The following is a 23,859-nucleotide window of genomic DNA, read 5'->3' as shown; positions in this document are numbered from 1 at the left end:
TCGGCAAAGCTTTGCTTCCCGCCCACCCACAGACTTCATTTTATATATTTTAATAGGGGGGGGATTCATTTGGTAAGCACTGGTTTTAGTAGTGCCAAGAGATCAGGTCTAAAATAAGAGAGATCTATTTGTTATCTCTGTTTTTATGATGTTGTTTTACAGTGTTCATGTTGGTTTATACTTTGTGCATGCACCATTTTAAAATCCTAAGTAGCTTAGAAATACTTTTTAATAAATAATGAATAAAAGTCAAGTCAAGCATGCTTGGGAGTCCGTGTTTTAAATATGGAAAACAAATCTTAGATCTTTCTAAATGCCATTGTCAACACAGCGGTGGTCCTCTTAACTAAAAAAATGGCCTCAGCATAAACGCTGCCTGGTCAGCATATCAGTGGAGCCTATTTTATGCTGCCTGGTAACAAAATAAAACAAAGAATTGCCTATGACTTATTAAGACATTTGTAATTATACTTTTATGTTTACAATACTTCCAGGGTAGATGTCTGTGTTGAAATGTGATAGTGGCTATTAAAGCGTTTGGTGCTCAACATGATGGACAAGTTTGTTTCCGAGAGATGCCACTATGTCTTGGTTGAGAATTTTATGCCTTTCATGCTACAGTGCTTTCTTACACTTCTCCATTAAAATGTTTTATTAGGCATCATCGGAACAAGAGAAAGTTCAAGAATGTCCAGACCAGAAAAGCTCATCTGAGCTAACTGTCGCAGAGGAGATGAAGCTGCCTGTAGAAGAGTCCCAGGTTTCTCCACTAGATGTAACTGGGATGCCATCATTGGAAAAGACAGACTTTGAAGAGGTCGGCTCAAACAGTGAGGAAGTCAAGGAGGAGATGTCATGCAAAGATTCTGTCTCAAGTGCTTTGGTGTCCCCAGAAGAAGATGAGGTCTTGAATTCCACTGTCGGGAAAATCCCCAGTCTGGCAGAGGATCCAGATGAGCCAAAGCAGGAACAAAGAGTTCACTGTCTCACAGACGACCTAGAAAGTAGTGCCCAAGAAATTCCATTTAATAACTTCCCCACTATCCAACTCCCACTTCCAAGTCAAAGTGAGATGGAAGATGACAAACTTCCAGAGATGGCGGACTACATTGCCAACTGCACGGTTAAAGTGGATCAGTTAGGAAATGAGGACATACACAATGCACTGAAACAGAGTCCCAAAGTCCTTGTAGTACAGAATTTTGACATGTTCAAAGAGAAAGAAGTGCCGAGTTCCCTTAATGGTGAGCCTGGTTTCAGCTGCACACCACTGCTCTACTCCAAAGGCAACCCGGGCATCATGTCACCTCTGGCAAAGAAGAAGCTCTTGTCACAAGTCAGTGGGGCAACCCTCTCCTGCAGCTACCCTTACGGCTCACCACCACCTTTGATCAGCAAGAAGAAATTAAGCAGCAAAGAGGACCTGTTGTCAAGCATGCCACAGGCTTCCCATGCCTCTGGGATGGATGCTGCGGCACTCAGCAGGCCATCTGTGATCCAACACGTACAGAGTTTCAAACCCAAGAACTCGGACGAGAGGAAGTCTGCTAGTGAAGCCTACAGGCACGAACTGCTACTCAAGAAAACTGATTCTGAATGTTGCGATTTCACCAAACAACACCTGAGTGCTCTGGCCGAATCCTATGCACTAAAGTCGGAAATCCAGGACATGAAAGATAGAATGAATGAAAAAAGGGCGCTGCACCACTCCCACATGCCTGCTTTCTTGGCAGACTTTTACTCATCTCCTCACCTGCACAGCCTTTACAGGCACACCGAACACCACCTTAATAATGAACAGACGTCAAAGTACCTCCACCGAGACATGTATAGAGATACGGAAGCCCTTTCCATGTTCCCTCAACACAAGCACCAAGACAAGCGAAGCTTAAGCTATCACCCGCCTCTACATCAGCCGGAGAAAAAGAGCCCCATGGAAGCCTCTTCTGATGATCAGCCGACAGATCTGAGTCTTCCTAAAAGTACTCCCAAACAGACTGCAAAAGCTCTGGGGTCATCTTCCCTCTTGCATGCTTCGGTGGAGAGCAAAAGCATATCCCAGTTCCAAGCCTTGAGCGGCCAGCCTCTGAGCATAGACTGCAACCCCAAAGCTTGTCGTGTTTCTCCAATGACGGTGTCGGCCCCCAAGAAGCACGGCGAGCCTCTTCTCAGGACCAACAAACAGCAGACCCCAAGGAAGATGGAGGGCATGGTCCACCCCATCCTAAGCCACAAAACCAATGCTCAAACCATTGGGGCAGCTCGGCCTCTGAAGCGCAGCCTGGAGGATTTGGACAAAGCCATTTCGGAGAAGAAGATCCGCGCCGTCTCGCCCCTGCGCTTACCAAAGGAAGCCCCTGCAAAAGACAAGGGTCTCGAACAAGAGGCCGAGGGCAGCAAATCAGCACACGTCCTCCCTCCCGGCAGCATGCTGGAGGGCCACAAGTTTCCCCTCTCCAGCCCCATCTTCACAGGCTTGTACCCAGGGACATTGTGCAGCAGCCTGAGCAACCGCATCCCAGCTGGGTATTCTCATCCTCTACAATACTTGAAAAACCAGGCTGTGCTTTCTCCGCTAATGCAGCCTTTGGCTCTCCACTCGTTCATGGTGCAAAGACAGTTCCTTACGTCCCCTGGGAACTCACAGCAGCTTTACAGGCACTTAGCTGCAGCCACACCTGTAGGAAGTTCATATGGCGACCTTTTGCACAACAACATTTATCCTTTGGCTGCTATCAATCCTCAGGCTGCTTTCCCGCCTTCTCAGTTGTCTTCTGTACATCCGAGCACAAAACTGTAAATCCTCCCTTGGAAAACAACAACAAACAACTACATTCCTTTTAGCCTGTGATGTCTTGCAAAATTTAAACAAAAAGCCGATTATTTGTGTTAACCAATAAGCAGTTTTGTCCCTCATTGCTGAAGGCTTCAGAGTTGATCGAGGGTCAAGCAAGACAGTCGATTCGCCTGGGCTTTGTTTTTTTACTTTGGGCTCCTGCATCTACTCCTCCGTGGTCATTTCACATTGCAAAGAAGGTTCGCAAAAGTATCTGTATCATGCGGAAAACAAGTGTCAGAGAAGAGCAGGGGGAACATTAGGCTCCACCCCCTTTATCTTGGAGGAGAAAAAAGGTGTTTGTTTGTTTGTGTCCCCCCCCCCTTAAAAAAGAGTGGGTTTTGGAGCATTTCAAGTAGAAAAAGAGGCAGGTCTGATGAGAGAGAAAGTGGAACAAGCAAATGATCTACGGATATTGCTTCTTTGGGTACCATTTTGTTTTCTGACTTTTCAGATTTCAAATCAATGCAATGTATAGCAGAAACTTCATAGCATTTCATCTTAACACTATCAAAACAGGAAAAGTAAACACTGTCCAATTAGACTTTACATATCTGCTTCAGAAACAAAACAAAAGAATCTCCAGCGTCAAGTTCATTTGTATAATTTATGCAAGTTATTTTCAACTTATCCTGTGCTCTGTTTAATTTAAAAGAACAGTCTCTTTTCATTTGCAACCTCTTTTTGGTAAAAGAAAAAAAAGGCGCTGGTTATTGAGGGCTTCTTTTTTAAATGTGTTTATATTTTCCCCCTTCCTTTCCCCCTTTCTGCTTATGTTTTTAGAGCAGCTTTTTGGGTGGTAATGTCATTGTTTACAAAACAAAAGCATCCATTTTCAATGAACCTTTCCAATGGAGAGAGAAGCATACTGTAGATCACACAATTGCAGCTGAGTCCAAACATCAGCTCCTTCTCAAGCGACTAGATCCTTCAAAGGTGCTGAGCGTTCCCCTCACCCATCAAAATGGTTCTCTAATTGTTCATACTTTGCTGTTTTACTGGCCACTGGGATCTGGCTTTCCTGTATCATGGTCTGTGAATTTGTTAAGAATTGTACTTAACCTTATCTAGGCTGTGAAACTGTCCTGCATACCAGAAAGGAAACATGCTTAGGAGACTGTGCTGGCAACAAGTTACTCAATAACATTGGAGTTCTAAAGAACCTTTATTGTGGGCTGTTAAGCTATTTCAAGAATTTCAGCCGTTAGGAGAGAAAGAAGGTGAAGCATTTTAGTTAAAGAGGGTCTGGATTCTGTGCTGCTGAAGTGAGATGGGTGAGAACGTAGAAACGTTCTGAGAAAGATAATAGCAAGAAGCCGTTCCAAATCTGGAAGTCAGTCTTTTGAGGGTCACCTTTGGGGTATGAACTGGTTGAACTCTTGCTTGGTGGAGTCCTCCTACAAAGTGCTGAACATCCCACCTTCTTCCAGCAAAGTATTCTGACCATGTGGCTTGGACTCAAAACAAAAATGGCAGCTTAATCTACAAACCACTTAAGCCCGGTTTTACTTGACTTTGACTCTCTGGTCCTATTGAACAAAAGTTCCATGCCAGTGGCATTTCTGAAGCCTGAGCCACAGTACCCTGTTGACTCTCATGAGAGTCTTCCTGCTGAAAGCTAAAAATTGCCTTGAGATATTTTGCTGGAATGGGCTAGGGTGCTCAGCTCATTGCAGGGTCAGGACTGCAGCACAAAGGGCAGCAGCTGAAGTATAAAAGGGGATATATTTTGATGTGAGGAAAGGCTCGAAGAGCTGGCAGGCATGGCTCCACCCACTGACTTGCTACTGTGCAAGCTTGGAGGCCTTAGAGGAGCAGTCAAGGGCCCTTTTAGTGCATGCACACACCCCTTACACACCCATGGGAACAGCAAGAGTAAGAGTCCTACCCTTATAGACTGCAGCTGGCTGCTCACTCGCATTTGCTTCGGCCTTGGCTTGTGCATGAGCACCTGAGGTGCAAAAGGGAAGGTTTCATTCAGCCTGCATTGCTGTTCCTCTTGGGAGGGAAAGGCGTTCGAAGAGCCCTTTGTCAGCGGCTTTGAGTGAGCAGCTGAGGGCTTTCTAGGAGGCCTTTGCTGAAGCTTCCATTGCTGTTCACACAGGGACAGAACCTTGGTGTAGAGAGCAAGCGCCCAATGTGTGTAATCAGAACACTTGAAAGCTGGTGCTAAGGTAGGAAGCCCCAAGGACTGTGTGCTCTGCCCCCATCTCATATTCCTCTCTGACACCGTGTACCAGCACAAGTGATGTTCCCCACCAGAGAGGGAGGAAATGTCAGGTGCTGCCGTGAAGCTGGCTTTGTTCAAATCCAAGAAACAATGCCAGCGTCCACTCGTTTTGGTTCCAGTGTCTCTCATGGATTTGCTGAGTTTCCACCTCCCATTCAGGAAGCATCAAAGGCAGCCAAATCTGTTGAGGCTGCCCCATACCTCTCTGGCATCATCGCTGGCCACACAGCCTGGTCACGGCAGCCCACCGAGCACTTGGCTCAACAGCGATCAGCTTGAGTTGGTGGTGGGGCAGGTCCTCCCCATGAGGCTAAAATGCAGCCCCACACCCCAGTCACAAGGCGTAATTTGAAGAGTGACAAGTCCGGAAGTGAAGCTGGTGGGTTTGGGTTTTGTCCATGGGGAAAATCAACCTACAACGATGTGGATTTACTTGGAGGAAGCTTTCTGTGCTGGGTCTGGAAGTATGGACAGCCACCCAGAGAGGCTGAACTTTTTGAGGCATTTTACCATGTGGAAATCGGTTGTGAGCTGAACCCATCCCAGATTGCAATTCAAATACAGTAATAATCAAAACTACTGGAAACTAGTGGAAACTACTTAAGCAACATCGTGCATGCATGCCAAACATCCTATATTGAAATTTCCTGTGATATGAAGCCAACTGCAATATATAATGTAACCTATTTAATATACAATGGTGGAAAAAAACAACAAAATAATAGACATCTACTGTTAAAGATCAATGTTATCTTCAATTTAACGCTTTTATGTTCTTGTGGTAAAATTATATGAACTGATGATGCATAAGCAGGCTAGTAGACTTTAGAAGATAAATGTGCCAACGCCGAGGTTTGCTTTTCTTTTTCCTGCTGTGCTCGGAGCATTCAAAAAAACAACAGCAATCACATTCTAAGTTGATCAGATGCCATAGAGGGCATTATTAGTATACAAAAAAATTGCACTAAACCTGACTAATATAATAATCAAGGTGGGGAGGGGGAAGGGAAGTTGGCAGGGTTGTATAAGCCTGCAATGACTGTTAGAATTATGTGCCTGGTTTGGTAATCCAGGATGTAATGCATCTCTGATTTGTTTGGGATAATCTGCATGTAGGGTTGCCTGATCCCCCTTACAGTAAGGGATGTCCCTTGTTTTAAAAGGATTGTCCCTCGTTTTGGAACAGCACACCCTTAGCAAGTCGTTTACTGCATGCAGAGGTAGCTCCACATTGCTGACAGTGGTACGCCCCTATCCTACCCCTTTCCCTCCAGTAGAGAGGGTCGCACTGTGCACAAATCCTCTGGCACATACTTAGCTCCCCACCCTCTTGAAAGGAATGGGGCTGCCCTCCTGCACAGGAGCTATGCGTGCACATGAGGGTACTTGACTGTCCATTTATTCCAAATCCCACAACCCTAGGATGACTCGTTTTTGAAAGTTTGATTTGGTAACCATACTGTTAAATCTTAACCTCGTGTGCTTATTTTGTAAGTCTCCAATTTCAGTTTCATGCATCGTTTTGAAAGTTGTTCGGACAGATCACAGTGCAGGGTTAATTGATTCCCCCCCCCCCTTTTGTGTGTGTTCCTCTTGCTTTTTTCAATAGGAAGATTGGCTTATTTTTAGAAAGCTCATGATGCATTGGCCAAGATGAGGGTAAATGAAGAGCAATGAGGACACAGCTCATACCATTGGTGGGGTGGGTTGCCTAAGAATGCTTTTTAAAAATCCATGATTTCTATTAAGTATTGCATTTTCCACTGGCAGAAGACTACTTTCTGTGACTTAAATGGGGCTTTGTTTGCTTTGTTTGAGTTCAAGGGGCCTTATTGAATGAAATTGCACAAGTTTTTTTTGTTATTGGTAGATTGGTAAAGAAAACAGTTTAATTGGCAACAGAGTGATAAATATATTTACCATGAGTTGGTTCCAAGAAATGTTGCAATTCCAACTCACTCTGTTCAGGATTCATTAAAGATTCTGAAGGTTGATGAGATTAAAGACAAAGAAAGCCTTTCCCTCCCCTTGATAGAATTGTCTTTTTAGAAGCCATTGACATGGGGAGGGGTTTGTGTTGTGTGAGGCCTTTTGCAACCGGATTCTCACTTTAGTAATCAGAAGAGTTTCCCAATTCCATCTGAAGCCCAACATAAAGCTAAGAAGTGTTCCTGGCTTATTGAACTGCTCCATGAATCCTTAAGCATGCAGGCCGCAAGCCAATGAAACCTGTGACTTGAGCCCTGTTTAATATAGTACCTGGAGTAATGGGATTGTTACTGTTTCCATGGTTCTTCCACTCCAGGTCACTTCTGCATCAAGAAAAGCTGAGAGTAATTTTGGCCCCATTTTACACGTTAGCTGGAATGGTGTGATAGTGTAGTTGTTCCTCCGCCACTCAGGGAAATGTCTCTCGGGTGATGCCTAATTGTGTAAGCAGCCCTAACTGGGGGTGGCACAGGAGCAACCAGAGAGGCAGCAGCCGTGCAAGAGTTAAACAGAGCCAAAGTCACTTCTGTCTCACTGTTTTCTTGACTAGTCCCCATATGTTCAAGCTCTGTCCTATCTGTTGTGTGGCTCACAGAAGCCAGTAGATGGCCACAGAAATAGGTTGTGTGGTGTGTGCCTTTAAAGGGAGAGGTTGGCTTCTACTCACTCGTTATTCCATGTGATCCGATTGTACAGCAATGAGCGTAGTCAAGCCTGGCCCCATTTCACAATTCGTAATGCTTATAGTGGGAAAATATTTCACTGATAATGAGGTCTGCAGTATTGAAACTATCATTATTGAGCACTTAACCGGTGTTAGCTGTAAATGTATTTGATATTTTACATGTATTCCTCCCCTCCCATAGTTTTAAATATGGTCTAACAAAGGCAGCATAATCTACTAGCTGTTTATACTTTGTTTTGAGCGTTCTTTTGTTGTAAATAGTGTATACATTCTTGTGATTCAAGTTATTGTAGCTTATATGCTCTGTAAGGTGATTATTTGTATATAGAAAAAAATGGCCCAGTAATATTATATAGTTTTCCCATTTTTTAAAAGAATAAAAGGGTTACTGAGTAACCTTTCAAATTAAGTAAGTTTAAACACTACCAGAAAGAAAGAAAGAAAAAAAAGCTGAGCCAACTATAAACACTCAATTTTTGTATGTTTTCCAAATTGTATGTATTAATGCTTTTGATACTGTATTATGTGCCAATAGTTTCCCAATCACATAGCAAGCAAAGATATTTTGTACTTTTTGATCCACTGTAATATTTAATAAAAAATGTTACTATCTGTTTCCTTTTATGTTTAATACATTTGTAAACAGTTTTTTTATCACCCAAGGGATTTCTGTATTCAACCCTTTTAACCTCTCAGCAGCAGCAGTCTGGGGACAGCTCGGTCCCCATACCGAGAGTCAGATGAAAGAAAGGCAAGGTCGCAGTTTATCGGGAGAGAGAAGTTTGTTTACATATAGTCATCTTCATGGATGGAGGAATGGGGCTGGAGAGATCTGTGTGCATTGAAAACGAAAGATAAAACCTCTAGCCCAAAGATAGCTTCAATTTTATGACTAGAAAAGTGAAATTCTGCAACCTATAAACATTCTGCAACACAATTCACACATATTTGCATAATCCATAGATTCCATAGAATTACTTCGCATAACTTATTCTGGTGTTGACAGTTGTGGGGAGATACTGTACTTGGTATTCTTTGATGGAAGTCAACGGATAAGAAGCTGACCTCCATTGATAACTTCAGGTTGAAGAAGAGATTTTCATGCTTTCAGAGGCATTAGAATGATCCTCCTTTAATAATGGAAAGGGGGATCTAATTTGTTTTAAAGCTTAGCTGGCTAAGTTTACAAAGAGCTACATGTAAGCTGTAATGCGGGTCGTGCCCTTTACTGGGTACAAGGGGATCCTCAGAGCATTCCCAAAGGCAAATGGCAGGATTCCCTGTCTGCTACGCAGCACCATGTGAGTGTGGATCTAGCCTTTTAAGAAACAAACGAGGCTTTGTTCTTACGCAATGCCTTCCATCAAAGGCTCTGAAATAACATGGCAAATATTACACAAGTATGTACAGGCAGTCAAACTGATGCTTGAGTAACCTGGATTTACCAAGGACCAGTAAGGCTAAGATGAAAGAGAACATTATCTCACATCATGAGTCAATCAGTGCGCTACACACACAAAATATTGACCAGCCTGACAGCACGCTGTCGGATAACAACCCCAAATCAAATCTTCATTGTCTCAATTGCAGGGCTTAACAAAAATAATTACTAAGCACATTATTGTTAAAAACAAAGCAATAAAAAACCCCTGCCATTACAGTATCAATAACTTATTCTCAAGAAAAAAACGCAGTGGAATCTCACCTCAATTAGTTTCCAGGTATTTGCTACTCCAACAGCAAGCCATGCCCAAAACAATGTCAGAAAATGCATCCTAAAAAACATCATTTCAAGGCGATCAGCAAAATTTAAGTAGTTACAGAATTACTGTTTTCCTAGGCCTTTCATGTTAATAAACTCAGTACAGTACTGCAGTAAGATTAAACCATCTAATGATATTGGGCCATGCAGTCTGATCACATCAATGGGCCCCCAAATTATTTGTCTTTTTTTTTTTTATTCACTACATTTGATGCCCTACCTTTCTGCCAAGAAGCATATGGATCTACTTCCCTTTCCTCCTGCATCAATCTTTTCTCTTTTTTATCATCTTCAAAACAATGCTATGCTGCAGATTAGGCTGAAAGACCTCACTGGTTGCTGGATTGTGGCTATTCTGGTGCATAAAAAGTGGAAACGTTTGGCCACAAGATGGCATCATGCACATTTTTTGCCCTGTGACCAACAAAAACATCAGCCAACCAGACAGTTTTTGGAGAAAGACTTTTACTACTTCTTTTCTGAAACCTGTAATCCTTTTCAGAATGTTTGATTACCCAGACATGTTTTAAAATGTAAAGAACACCTCAATCTGGCGAGGGAAATCCATGTGCACAAGCAGCACATCTGGATGCCACTGCACAGCTGTGGGCACATTCCCCAGCCCATCTCACAATGCTCATTCAGGCCTCATTGATATGACTGGATGCACATCCCTGTACCCAGAGCCACCCGTTGGTGTACACGATTTGTTTCGCTCACATCTGGAGCTGGCCCACAGCCAGTCCTTTTAGAGATTTCTGAATGGGCAAGAGCTGGCCTGTTTAACCATTAAAGACAGAAGAGACAGCATGCATGTGCTTAAAAAGCAACTGCTGCATTATTGCACACCTAAACATTCATTTGTCCACAAAGCATTGTTTTAAAAGCTTTTTAACAAGGAGAGGAGGGACTGATATTTAAAATAGCGAATCATTCTGTGAAAAGAAACAGGCGGTGTTGTTTGGGAATTGTAGCTCTGTGAGGAGTAAACTACTGTTTACCGCTCACAGAGCTACAATTCCCAGGGTTGGGGGGGCATTAAATGCAGAGTATGTTTTTGCAGCTCAGGGACAGGCACTCATTATGTTCCATTGCAGAAGCAAGAGCCTAGCTGCATCCCCATCCCCTTTTGTTTCTTACTTTTTAGGAACACACGAGTAGCTCTGCTGGATCAGACCAAAGGCCCATTCGGAAGTGTGGGGGGGAATGGCTGCTGTGTCCCTCCTCCTGTCCTAGCCAGCCCGTTCAGCATGCATCCCCTTCCCCCACCGCCCGTGCCCTAATTTGAAGATGAGACTCCTGGTCAGGGTTATTTTAGCAGTGCAGTGCCAAATGTGATGAATAAGTGGAAGTCTGTTCAAGGAACAGCAGCTCCTAATGACTGCACAGCAGCCAAATCTCTCTTTCTCTGTTGTCCAGTAATTCCCAAATGGAGAATCAAAACCGTCTATAAACAGAAACTGCTACAATTGCAGTTTTGCTTGAGAGAGAGCTTCCTTTGCTGCACAGATTAGGAACTAATGTAAAAATTTCTGTGCCTTTAAAAAAAAAAAAAAAAAGAAAACGCCTTACAGCATCTGCCCTCTGTAGGGATTTCACATTCCAGCAAATGCTTTTGTTGCAGGATTTGGAGATGCTCTCCGACAAGCCCCGGGGCTGATGGTTGCCATTAGGAAAGGACACTTTTATTATTCAGAGAAGATATCATAGGATCGAGCTCTTTGTGCACCGCGATGTTTATTGATAGAAAATAGAAAGTTGGCCAGCGCAGTTATTGACTGACTGCATAAGGGAGACGGTTGGAGCATAAACACTGAACCCAGGAAGAGCCCAGTCTTTGTCCAGCTGCTGTGCCCTATTTCTTTGAGGGAACCAGCCAAAATAAAAAAACAAAAAATTAACGGCTACAAACTGACAGATAACATTTCAGACCATAAATCTTGACATTAATTTTTGACAGGCTTTTACTAGCAAATATCAGCTTACATGGGAAGCTCTACTTATACTCAAGGAATCATGTGCTAAAATATTTAAAACTAGCTAACCCTTAAAAAAAAAAACCCTCTCAAACACAGCTAATAATAGCAGTAGGATCTCGGTATCTTTTAAAGAAAAAGTTGCCTGAAACAGGCTTCAAGACCTGCAAAGGAGAAGGAAGTAATTGTGCTGTGCTGTGCGTGTGTTTGGAGTCAAGCACCCCAGAGAAGGAGGTGTGTGTCCCCCCCCCCCCGCCCCGCAACAGCTTCTTGGCCCCAGGCCACACAAAACCAGGAACTGGTGCAGACTTCCTAGGTCACACTCATAGTCTCACTTTTCACGACTGCACCGTACAGCTCAAGCGAAATCTGTCTCCCAATTTATTTATTTTTGCTTAAGCAATAGTCTGCATTTCTTTAAACCATAACGTGCCCCTCAAGACTTTAGTCATATCTCAGGGATGTATAACAAACCTAAATAAAACTAAAGTGACCCCCAAAAATGTGAATGATATTGCTAGAAATACAAATATTTTTCACAATAGACTGAGGACTACTCAAAACAGCAGATCTGATATATGGTCCCTAGGAGGAGACCTCACTGAACTCATTCAATGCAGCAATATATGTAGCGATTAAACAACAAGGTAATCCTTAACACGCTTGTATTTATATATATATATTTTCTTGGAACATTGATTCCAGTTTAATTAATTCATCCATTTGACAATGTGCGCGTTGCAGGGAATGATTATTCCCCAACCCTGCAAAGGCTGATATTGCATTAAGACACAATGACATTTCAAGTATATATTTATGTTGCTCAGCCACTGCAATCAATCATGTGAATGCTCCTTAAGTGCTGTGAAGATCTCAATCAAGAAAATGCAGAGGAAGAAGGAAAACTGTTTTGAGACAAACTCTGTCTTAAACAAGCTTGTTCAAAGTGAGAGTTGGTGATTGGCGCAAACCATTCTCTCTTTAGAGCAAGTTTTAACCTTGCATTCATGGCAGCCTTATTACCACCATAATAATGACGATAAGGACACACACACACATTTAAAAGCACTGCAATACCTCCGAAGGAAATGGGAACATTTTGCATGTATAACCCTGAGATCAGGGGTCAGCAAACTTTTTCAGCAGGGGGCCGGTCCACTGTCCCTCGGACCTTGTGGGGGGCTGGACTATATTGGGGGGGTATGAATAAATTCCTATGCCCCACAAATAACCCAGAGATGCATTCTACTCATGTAAAAACACGCTGATTCCCGGACTGTCCGCGGGCCAGATTGAGAAGGCGATTGGGCCAGATCCGGCCCTTGGGCCTTAGTTTGCCTACCCAGGCCCTAGATATATTTGCTTCTCCACTGTACAGATAATTAATCTGAGCTGAGTTTTTAAAAAGTGCAGTAAGAACTTAAAATGAAAAGAGTTTTCACCCCATCTAGAAAGCATAGCTACACACCTGGAGGTATATATAGAAGAAATCTAGTACTTTCTGTCTTCCCAGTTATTATGCTAACTATTGGAAGGAGGCTACCTAATAAAAGTTTAGCATATCCTCCATCCAGGAACACAGCAATTCTGAAAATATGTAACAGCAATTTAGTAAACGTAGCCCATCACCCCCATACTGCAGATGGGCAGGGCTGACATCGAAAAGTAACGGGTCCAGCCACACACACAGAAGTGTGCAGCAGAGGAGAGAGCCATGAACCTCTTAGTATGCCTCTCAGTCCCATATCAATGGTTAGAACAGTTCCCACGAAATGTAAGAAACTGGTCAAGTGGTGCTTGGTTGAACAGTGTGCTTTTTGCCCATCTCACAAAGGCAGCTGTATTACTGTCACTCCTCTCTTGAGGGCTATTCATTTTATGTGCTACACTCAAAACTCAAGGTATGGGTGGAATGTTCAGCATTCATATTCCAGTAAGTCAAAGGAAGCATGCAACAAAACAGCACAACAAAACCTTTCAGAAAGAATGAAGTACCACTGAAGCTTCAAAAAAACACACGATGGACACCATATTGCCCACAAAATGGCAATTTGATGCACTTGTGATACATTTGGAGTGAAGAGGAGCTCCACCCTGGTGCAGAAGATGACTCAAGCATCCTAGAGGGAAGGTTCACTTTTATTTGCCAGGCTAAATCAAGTGGTTGTAGAACCAGACGGGGGGCAGGGATGTCACCACCTGATGCACAGTAACCGCTTTGTTTCCCTGCACCAAACTTCAGGTGACTGAAGTTGTCATCTGCACTTGCGTATCAGCTGCCTGAAATGTATGCACCCCAGTTCAACAATGGCTTCCATTTTCTAATTGGATGGAAGCTCCTTTGAGGGAAAGAAAGCCCATCAAACAGGAAAGATTCTCCAGAAGCTACAGGATACCTATGGATTGTGGCTAACGGCAAGTGTACCTTGGCTTCAAGCACCAGTGCTGGGAGCAGAATGGAGCCAGAGCAAGCCGTAATGTGTACACAGGAATCTGTTTAGTAAATAACATGTGACCATTATCCCCTTTTGTCATTGCTGACCTCTTAACAAGCTTCATTTTAGTTAGCTACAAGGGCTTTAACCAAGGTTGAAATTATCCAAATTCCCGGGTTACATAGGCAGAACAAAATAGAGTTTGAGAGGGGAAGAAAAGGTTCTTTCAAGCCACAGGATTTTGTATATTAAACATGGTGTTTTTCCTGCAAATGACAGATTTTAAAAAACAAAACAAAACCATTTGAAAAGGGAGAAGTAACAGCAACTACAAAAAAGCCCACAGCTTCCTCTCTCCATTACACATTACCTCATTTTATCTCCTATTGAAAAATTCATAAGAAATGAGATATCCATAAAGATACTTAAACTGTACCTCTTCTGAGTTAAGTAATGCCTTTGAAAAATGCACAGCCCATCATTCCAAGCAGCTGAGCAATTGCTTCTTATATACAGCATGGAAGTGGGGAAAGGAAAGGAAAACTTTGCTGTGATATAAGATGGCGCTGTGGAGCAGGATGAGCACACAAAATAAGGCACAAAACCAGTCCCATGTGCTTACCGTATTTTTTGCTCTATAAGTCTCACTTTTTCCCTCCTAAAAAGTAAGGGGAAATGTGTGTGCGTCTTATGGAGCGAATGCAGGCTGCACAGCTATCCCAGAAGCCAGAACAGCAAGAGGGATTGCTGCTGCGATCCCTCTTGTTGTTCTGGCTTCTGAGATTCAGAATATTTTTTTCTTGTTTTCCTCCTCCAAAAACTAGGTGCGTCTTATGGTCTGATGCGTCTTATAGAGCAAAAAATACGGTAAGTTTTTCCAAGATCAATGGAACTTGGGCTGGGATCATATACCCGCTCCCCTGGAGAAAGGAAGCCCCACTGAAGTCAATGGGGTTCACATCAGATTAGATATGTCTTGGGTTGCACTGCAAATCACCAATAAAACAACCTTCTATAAAACACTGTAAACACTATTAACTAAACAATGAAAAGAATAAGCTAAACAGCACAACCACAACAAAGTTGTTTCATAAGATTCACAAAGTATTACAGCACTCATAATCCACAAAGCAATATTGACAACTTTAGCAATCTTACAACGGAAAATAAAGCACTGTTGAATTCCTGTGGTTCATAGTCTTCCACTCAGTTCACCAAAAGAGACACACACATAATGCCCATGGCTGCAGCTCTGTTCTGAAGGCTATTAGGGCTGGTAGAAAAAGCTGTTGCCCGATGGCCATTTCCTCTTCTCTTTGTTTATTGAGTGCCAATTCTTGCCCGCTTTGCCTATAAATAAAACCAATGTATTTGCCCAGAAAACGGTTGCCCGCATATGTGTACCTGTGGTGTAGACTTGGACTGAGTCAGGGACTAGGCAAGCAGGGAGTGGGCTATATTTCTGGGTTTCAAAGACCACGAGAAAGAGACTTCAAAAGACTTTCTACCCCAGACTTCCACAAACTGTGTCACTTGCAATATTTTTCATATTTATATGATATTTTCTGGCCCCAATAAGTCCCCTGCACGACTACTTATGAGTTGTATCCTAAAGTAATAAGAAAATAAGAATATCGCTGCTGGATCAAGCCAAAAACCATGAAGGCCATCCTGTTCTCACATTGACAGGGGCGGCCAGAGATGGTTTGGTACCTTTCCCTCAGGGAAATACAACCTCACCACTGGGAGGTGGCGGAGCAAGGGCGCCTGGAACACCAGCTCGGCAAGAGGGAGGCATTCCAGAGAACTTTGCTGGTGGTCTCCCTCTGCCGCTAGGGGCACAGAGAGACCAGCAGGGCAAAGCTAAGTGGCAGAATACTGTGCCGCTCTACTACTGCCGAAACCTCCCTTACCTGGATTGTTTCTCTGGTGGCAGCGGAAGCAGTGGAATGGGCATAGCACCAGTGGAGAGGTTGCCTCTTGCATTGTCCAACACCTCAGGCGGCTGCTTCACCCAACCTCATGCGCATTGGCCAACCAGTTGGTTTGGGAAGCCCACAAACAGGGCCTGAATGCAACAGCACATCTCTCCACGTGATTCCCAGCATACTGGGAACACAGCTGTTATGCCTAGAATTAGTTCATGAATTAGTCCAATTCTCTTTCAAAGCTATCCAACTTGATGTTTGTCACTACATCTGGAAGGAACTAATTCTATAGTTTAGTTATGAAGAAGTACTTCCTCTTACCTGTCCTGAATCTTCCAACCTTCAGCTGTATTAGATGGTCCTGGGTTCTAGTCTATGAGATAGGGAGAAAAACCTCTCTCCTAGCCATTTTCTCCATAACATGCATAACTAGGGAGAAGCAACTGAGAACAAAGGTGTGGCTTGCCAATGATGCCTGTGGGAAAAATAATTGTATTAGGTCCTTGTTAACAGAAGAGGTCCATTACACCTTATTTCGTGCTATATTGTTTTTGATTTCCTTTGCAATGGCACAGTGGAGCTATATTATGGCATTACTCCTTTTACAATGTAGCCTATTTGAAAAAACCCTATTCAGTTACAGAGCACATTTGAGAACACAAGATCTTTCATATTACTTTCTTTCTTTCACCATCTTAATTGGTGTGGATTTATTTACATCCATTAGCTTCTCCAGGGTGATCTGTATGCTTTCAATGGTACAGAAATCCAGATAATGAGGTTTTGTCTAAGAATAGCATTCAACAGCTCCCAGGGATTTTCATTAGCCTGTAAGAAACACAGATGGCCAAGGATGTTGTACAAATACATATCTGAAGACAACGGAACTGGGTTCAAATCCTTCCTCTTAGCCTTAACATGATAAACAGGAGCACGAGCAGCCTACATTTGTGCTGTTGTTAAGGTAGTCAAGGCTTATTGATATTTTTTTTTACTCTATGTCATCCCAAGGGCTTGAGAAAAACAAAAGTACGGTCACCACAACGTAGAACATACATCAATTGCATATTCTGTTTGAACCAGACATAACACACAGACACTGTACAGATGACAAATAAGGAGGCCACAGTGCTGGAGCAAAATAGCCACAACTTCGTTAGATTTCCAGAGAATTGATCAGAACATTGCCATATAAAAAGGTAGTAAAATGGGGGTGGGGAGGGAGGGAGGGAGATGCTATTGGTATCGTGCTTTACTTGTGGAAGCCCAATTGAGGCTTACCATGTGTGAGGCCGTTTATAAGGTCCCAGAAATCTTGCTTCAAAATCTTGCGAGACCTGTAAATCCTGGGTCTTGCAATATTAGTGCTGCTGAGAGCCATAAGTCCGTGCCATTGCAAGTCCTCGTCAGTTTATCTGACTGGGGGACCAGAGAAGCCCACAAAACATTTCCCATTGCCCCATGAATTTCCTCCCTTCTGGAGGTGCTACCATGGAATTGGGGTGGCTGGGCTTGCATCTGATCAGCTCCTACAGGACTAGGAAGTCCCTTCATGTAGGAAGAAGCCCACGCGTCCCTCCTCCACCACAACTTCCTGTAATGTACACTACAAGGACCTGGCATGCATAGTCTTTCACCATACAAAGGAATTCTGTAGCCCTGGTGATTATATAGACTGGGTAGTTACCTTCCGAGCTGTCAGGGCACTGCTAATGATACATGTGAGTCTCTGGTCCAGCTGGTAATATAACATAAACACAGCTTTAAACAATGTTACTGGGCAGTCTTAAATAAATTGCAGTAAATAAAAATAAATAAAACTCGTAATTTGATGTGTGTGTTTTTAATGAAGGCAGTGAATGCGGAAATTTTATTCTATCAAATAGAAACTAGGGTCCATTACAGTTATGTAAGTGTAAGCCTCATTGAATTCAATGGAGTTTGCTTCCAAACAGACATGAATGAGATTGGCTCTGAAGTAGGTGGCTCAGGCAGAAACTAAAGCTTTAGAGAATAAATCAAAGCTTGTGATTATGATTTAAGGTGCTTAATGGCTCCAGTAAAAAGAATACACCGTGGAATCTGTGTGTCTGATTTTGCCTGTGAGGTAGCTAGTTGCTTCTCACCACAGGTGATCCATGAAAAGATACTGTGGGGAGCCAAGCCACAAGTGGACACAGTTGCTCACAGCCTGTTTCTCTGGCTTATGTAGTGTGGGCACATACTTTACTACATCTTGAAGCCTTGTTGCCTTTTACGGTAATGTGTAAAGCAACGGCCTCCATTCAGTTTTCTAGCACACCCTATGCCAAGTAGTCAGGACAGGTAGAACTTTGATCTACCTTAAATCAAGAGTTTCAGAATCTTGCTTTATCATCAGGTCAATAGCAAATATCCGCTTTTAGAAGCAGACATGTTGTCCTCATTGGTAGGGTTATTTTTCTTTTGAAGGTATATAAACATTTTGATAGCTGTCTTGATATTAAAAAAAATGTTCAAAGATTATTTTTCATGGAGTAAAAGAAATTTATGGCAATGTTTCACAGACAGATCTTCATGCGCATATCGCGCATATGGGAGATCTCAATTATGTCCATTTGGTAGTGGTTATATTAAGATATTATCCTATCTTGTTTCAGTATAATCCCTTGAAGCAAACTGCCGCAACTTTGCTAGCAATGTGATTTTCATTAAATCACTCATCTGCAGTGACTTCCAAAGCACTATTTTTTTTAAAAAAAATCAATCCATCATACTTCAGCATTCTTCATAAACTCATAAATCAATCAAGTTTTCCCAAGATTGAAGTATCTGCCAAGCTTCTTGTAACAGTTTATTACAGTTCATTGATGATAATTGGGCAAAAATATACTATGTCTGTGTTTGGCTTTAAAAGAGCAGAGGCATTTGAAGTATTTCACACAGCAAACAGCAGTTTCTGCCCTTTGAGTCCAAGAAAATTAACGGGGGGGGGGGATCATAGTTCACTGTTGACAACTCCCTACCCCCCAAAGAAGTGCTCAGGTGCCTGTTCTAATTGCCTGGCTCACTGAGCTAGCGCTAACATGTTAGGTGGCAAATGTATTTCCTGTGTGTATGCCAGGATTTTCTGCAACAAATATGCAGCAATAACACACACACACACACACACACACACACACACACACACACACACACACACACTAAAACATCTATGTATCTGGGAATCCTGATTTGGGGCAACTAAACATGTTATGCAGGAAACGCAACTGATGCACATGCAGTGGTGTTTGCTCAGCAAAAGATTAAGTATCCCAAATTATTATAGCTGTTTAACTTTTTCTGAGCACAAGAACCATCCAGACCCAAGCCCATCATCTTCAGGGGGATATATATATATATATATATATATATATATTCTTCAGGGATACACACACACACACCACACTTAACCATTCAATTGTAGCAAATCTAAAAGGCAGGATAAAAATTTAAAACCCTGGCTAAATTATATGAAATGCTTATTTGTTCAATGCCCCTTTGCGTACCTTGGAGAATTTAGAAAACAGCAGAACAGCCAGAGAATATTGTGCTCACTGAAGTATGCTAAAGTGAAATGAATGTCAGTTTACATAATATGTCCAATTACTTTTATGAATATTTCCTTTTTTTAGCACCATAATGGCTTATAGTCAGACTATTAGAAATGTAATTAACATTTACTATTGGATAGCTTTATCTCTTTGCCTTGTTGTTACAGCGAGGCCAACATACTGTTTACTCTTCAGTTCTAGCCCAGGGGATCTACTCAGCAGATTGTACAGTTTAAGAAATTAGCTAAGCCCAAAATAGTTCTTTTATTTCATAAAAGGTCAGGGAAGCATGACTTATAATTCTATAAATGTACTTGAAAACAAAACAAAACCATAGGTCAGAGTCAAAATGATGTATTTTATTGGGCCAACTGCATTGATTAGAAAAGCTGGGATACTTTTAAAATTAAAAAAAGCCTTGCTCCACCAACACAATTACTCCAAGAAAAGAGCACCATTTTAGATCTCCCTGTTCCCTCTTTCTTAGAGACCAACACAGCAGTCAATATATATATATATATATATATATATATATATATATATATATATATATATATATATATATATATATATATATATATATATGTTTTCGTAGATTTTCACGGGTACAGGAATGCAGGTTTTGGTGTCTTCGGGTGTCTTCCCGTGTAAGAGTTGGGGTGTCTAGGCGACGTTTCGACGAGGTCTCACTCGTCATCTTCAGGCTGGTGCTTTCGGCTTCTTGTTACTAGAACAGAGCAGGGTCTCAGTGTTTGAGTTCCTATAAATACTGTTGAGGGGGTGTGGTGTATAGCCTCCAACGTTCTGGGCAGAGAGGAAGTTCCCAGGTTAATGTGCCTTTTCTTCTTTTGTTCATTAATTACTTGAGGGATATCTTGAGTGATTACTTGAGTGATATTCTGAGTACCACTTAGGAGGGTCATTAGGTGTGGATTAGTTGCTAAAGCTTTTGTGTCTTGATCTCTTGAGCTTGAAGAGTTTTTCTGAGAAGATGGCTGTACTGCACTTAGTTGTGCTCTGGCTTGGCTTCGTGTATAGGGGCGAGCTGTGGTTTTGTGCCCTGTGCCAGCCAGATCTGTGTAGGGATTGCAGGGGGGTGCAGCATCCGGAGGTGCCACTATGGTTTGGCTACTGGATGGTGTCTGTAATTTATCTGTGGAGAGGGTCTGGGTTTGGGTCTGGTGTGGTTGATTGGAGATGGCGTTCTGTGTGCCTCTGGTTCTGGTGTCGGTTTTTGTGGGGAGGGCTAATTTCCAGATGTCTGGCAGGCGGGACGTGTCGTCACGCTTGTTCATGTTGTGAGGGTGTTTCTCTATCTCGATGGCTTCCATGATTATTCTCTTGTGGTGATGTTCCATGTTAAAGAGCAATTTGGAATCTGCAAAATTAATTTCGTGTCCTGTTTCTTTCATGTGTTGGTAAAGAGAGGAAGTTTTTTCTTCTTTTTTGACGGCATTCTTGTGTTCTGCGATACGTGCATTTATTCGTCTGTTTGTTTGTCCAATGTACGTGGCTGGGCAGACTTTGCAGGGTATTTCATAGACCCCTTGGTTTTCTAACTGGATTTTATCTTTTGGGTTTCTGAGGATATTGGCTATTTTTTGGTTGGTGCAAAAGGCTGTTTTGATATTGTGTTTATGGAGGATTTTGCTAATTTTATCTGTAGTGCCCTTGATATAAGGAAGGAGGGCCATGCCATTGTTTTCTTCTGTGTCTTGGTTTTTGGGGGGTGTTTCTTTTTGGATTAGCTTCGTAACCCTGTTTTGCTGGTATCCGTTGGCGATTAACACATTTGAGAGATTCTGTAACTCAGTTGTCAAGTGGTCTTTGTCAGCCAGGCGTTTGGTTCTGGAGATGAGAGTCTTGGCTACGGAGTTTATTTGTGCAGGGTGGTGGTGTTCTGCACGTATCGCAGAACACAAGAATGCCGTCAAAAAAGAAGAAAAAACTTCCTCTCTTTACCAACACATGAAAGAAACAGGACACGAAATTAATTTTGCAGATTCCAAATTGCTCTTTAACATGGAACATCACCACAAGAGAATAATCATGGAAGCCATCGAGATAGAGAAACACCCTCACAACATGAACAAGCGTGACGACACGTCCCGCCTGCCAGACATCTGGAAATTAGCCCTCCCCACAAAAACCGACACCAGAACCAGAGGCACACAGAACGCCATCTCCAATCAACCACACCAGACCCAAACCCAGACCCTCTCCACAGATAAATTACAGACACCATCCAGTAGCCAAACCATAGTGGCACCTCCGGATGCTGCACCCCCCTGCAATCCCTACACAGATCTGGCTGGCACAGGGCACAAAACCACAGCTCGCCCCTATACACGAAGCCAAGCCAGAGCACAACTAAGTGCAGTACAGCCATCTTCTCAGAAAAACTCTTCAAGCTCAAGAGATCAAGACACAAAAGCTTTAGCAACTAATCCACACCTAATGACCCTCCTAAGTGGTACTCAGAATATCACTCAAGTAATCACTCAAGATATCCCTCAAGTAATTAATGAACAAAAGAAGAAAAGGCACATTAACCTGGGAACTTCCTCTCTGCCCAGAACGTTGGAGGCTATACACCACACCCCCTCAACAGTATTTATAGGAACTCAAACACTGAGACCCTGCTCTGTTCTAGTAACAAGAAGCCGAAAGCACCAGCCTGAAGATGACGAGTGAGACCTCGTCGAAACGTCGCCTAGACACCCCAACTCTTACACGGGAAGACACCCGAAGACACCAAAACCTGCATTCCTGTACCCGTGAAAATCTACGAAAGCAAATATATATATATATATATATATATATATATATATATATATATATATATAAAATTTAATCATTTTTTGATACAAACATCAACTGCAAAAGACACATACAACAAAAACCATAATAACAATAACAACATACCTATGACTACACCTTTTTTAACAATATTTTCTCACGTCTCTCTCCTCCCCACTTCCTACCACTATCCGCCTTATTGCTTAAATATTTGTTCCATATTTCTTCATATTTATCCATTCTTATTTTGCGTCGACATGCAATTCATTCGTATGTAGCTAATCTGTCCATATTATCAATCCATGTGCTCAATGAAACACAGCAGTCAGTCTTATAAAAAACACAGAAGTTTATTGTTCATACTTGTTTTATACAACATTTAAGTTTCTACATTTGTTATAATTCTTTTTTTTTTTAAGTCTGACATACCTTGGAATAAAAAAACAATACACATTTAGCAGCAAAACCAGTATCTACCAGGTCATTCACAGGCATTTCAAGTACAAAACTATCCACTTAGCATTAGTGGGAAATGGAAGCATATTACTCCCAAACATAATTAAAACATGTAAACAAATTAAATAAGTTTTTTAAAAAGCCTCACACAAATAGTAACTCCACCTACATCGTTGAACCTTTAACAGAGTACCCAAGGCATTATTAACAGTTTGCACATGCAATAGTGATGAGGCATGATTAACTGCAAGTTCTAGGCAGGGTGAGGTTCCACTTCCACAGCTAATGTCGTTTGCCCTCCCCTTACTTCAAAGTTGATTGCAATTAGAGAGACTTAAGAGATGCACATTCAGCTCAAGTGCAACATCAAGCAACAAGACGCAGATCAAACCCCGCAGAGTAAGCCTTCATATAAAATCATCTCAAATATTGTTGTGGATGGTATCCGCCTGTCTCGAGAGACAATGGAGGAGTGTCTCTTTTTGAAATGGGGGCAGTTCACATGTTCAGCTGTCATCATGCAGTAAGCCACTGCGGGGTAAGATTGTGAGTGATGGACATGCATATGTAAATTAATTCCTTTAGAGCTTGATCAAAGGGGGCAGGGGGACAAATCGAGGAACTTTCAATACGGTATGAGAGATTATTAGACAGCATTGTCATCTATCATTTTTTTTATTCCATTCTCTCTCCAATGATCTTGCAGTTGTGTGCTTGAGGATCATCCCATTTATTCTCACAACAGCCCTGTGAAGATAAGTTTGGAGAGAGAGACTGGGCTCACCTCACCCATTGAGCTTCATGGGTGAGCACAGATTTGAAGTGAGATTCCCTGCAATCCAAGTCATACACATACACACACACACACACACACACACACACACACCACCCTGGCTCAACTGTACATGGGCAAAATGAGGCTACCCTGGAGCCAATATCATACCTGTAGGTATTAGCTGTTTGGGAAAATAATAAAGCGCGAAGAAGTTGGCGGCACTACTTTGCTTCCCTGGCACTTCCTGCTGGACATTGGCTGGTAGACATATAAACGCATGAAAATAAATCCAGGGTATACCTCTTCCAGGCAAAAATGCACCGTCAGTTTTCCATCTGAACAGTGGCGTAGCGTGGGTTGTCAGCACCCGGGGCAAGGCAAGTAATTTGCGCCCCCTAACCCGTGGATTTTAGCAC

General features: G+C 42.4%; 2 protein-coding genes across 9 annotated transcripts in view; one reads left to right on the top strand and one right to left on the bottom strand.

Moving 5' to 3' along the window:
- ARID5B (AT-rich interaction domain 5B) overlaps window positions 1-8,371 on the top strand; it is a 152,427-nt gene extending 144,056 nt beyond the window's left edge. For all 3 annotated transcript variants that reach the window (XM_081190840.1, XM_081190838.1, XM_081190839.1), the window contains one exon: window positions 659-8,371. In XM_081190840.1, the coding sequence (XP_081046966.1) occupies window positions 659-2,800 (2,142 nt within the window). In that variant the 3' untranslated portion in view covers window positions 2,801-8,371. The remainder of the gene's footprint in view (window positions 1-658) is intronic.
- The window catches only part of RTKN2 (rhotekin 2), a 74,022-nt gene that overhangs the window by 17,794 nt on the left and 32,369 nt on the right, over window positions 1-23,859 (bottom strand). For 2 of the 6 annotated variants that reach the window (XR_014007212.1, XR_014007213.1), the window contains exon 13: window positions 16,163-16,316. Coding sequence is in view for 1 of the 6 variants with exons in the window: in XM_081190917.1 (XP_081047043.1) it covers window positions 16,665-16,669 (5 nt within the window). In the remaining 5 variants the exon portion in view is untranslated. Of the gene's footprint in view, window positions 1-6,644; window positions 9,516-16,162; window positions 16,317-16,365; window positions 16,670-18,183; window positions 18,317-23,859 lie in introns of those variants that run through there. The other 4 variants (XR_014007214.1, XR_014007215.1, XR_014007216.1 and 1 more) reach the window with 4 other exon arrangements.

This window comes from Podarcis bocagei (genome assembly GCF_964188305.1).
Source record: "Podarcis bocagei genome assembly, chromosome: 4".
Classification (NCBI taxonomy): Eukaryota; Metazoa; Chordata; class Lepidosauria; order Squamata; family Lacertidae; genus Podarcis; species Podarcis bocagei.
The sequence above is the reverse complement of the archived record's forward strand: the minus strand, read 5'-3'. Positions and strand labels throughout refer to the sequence as shown.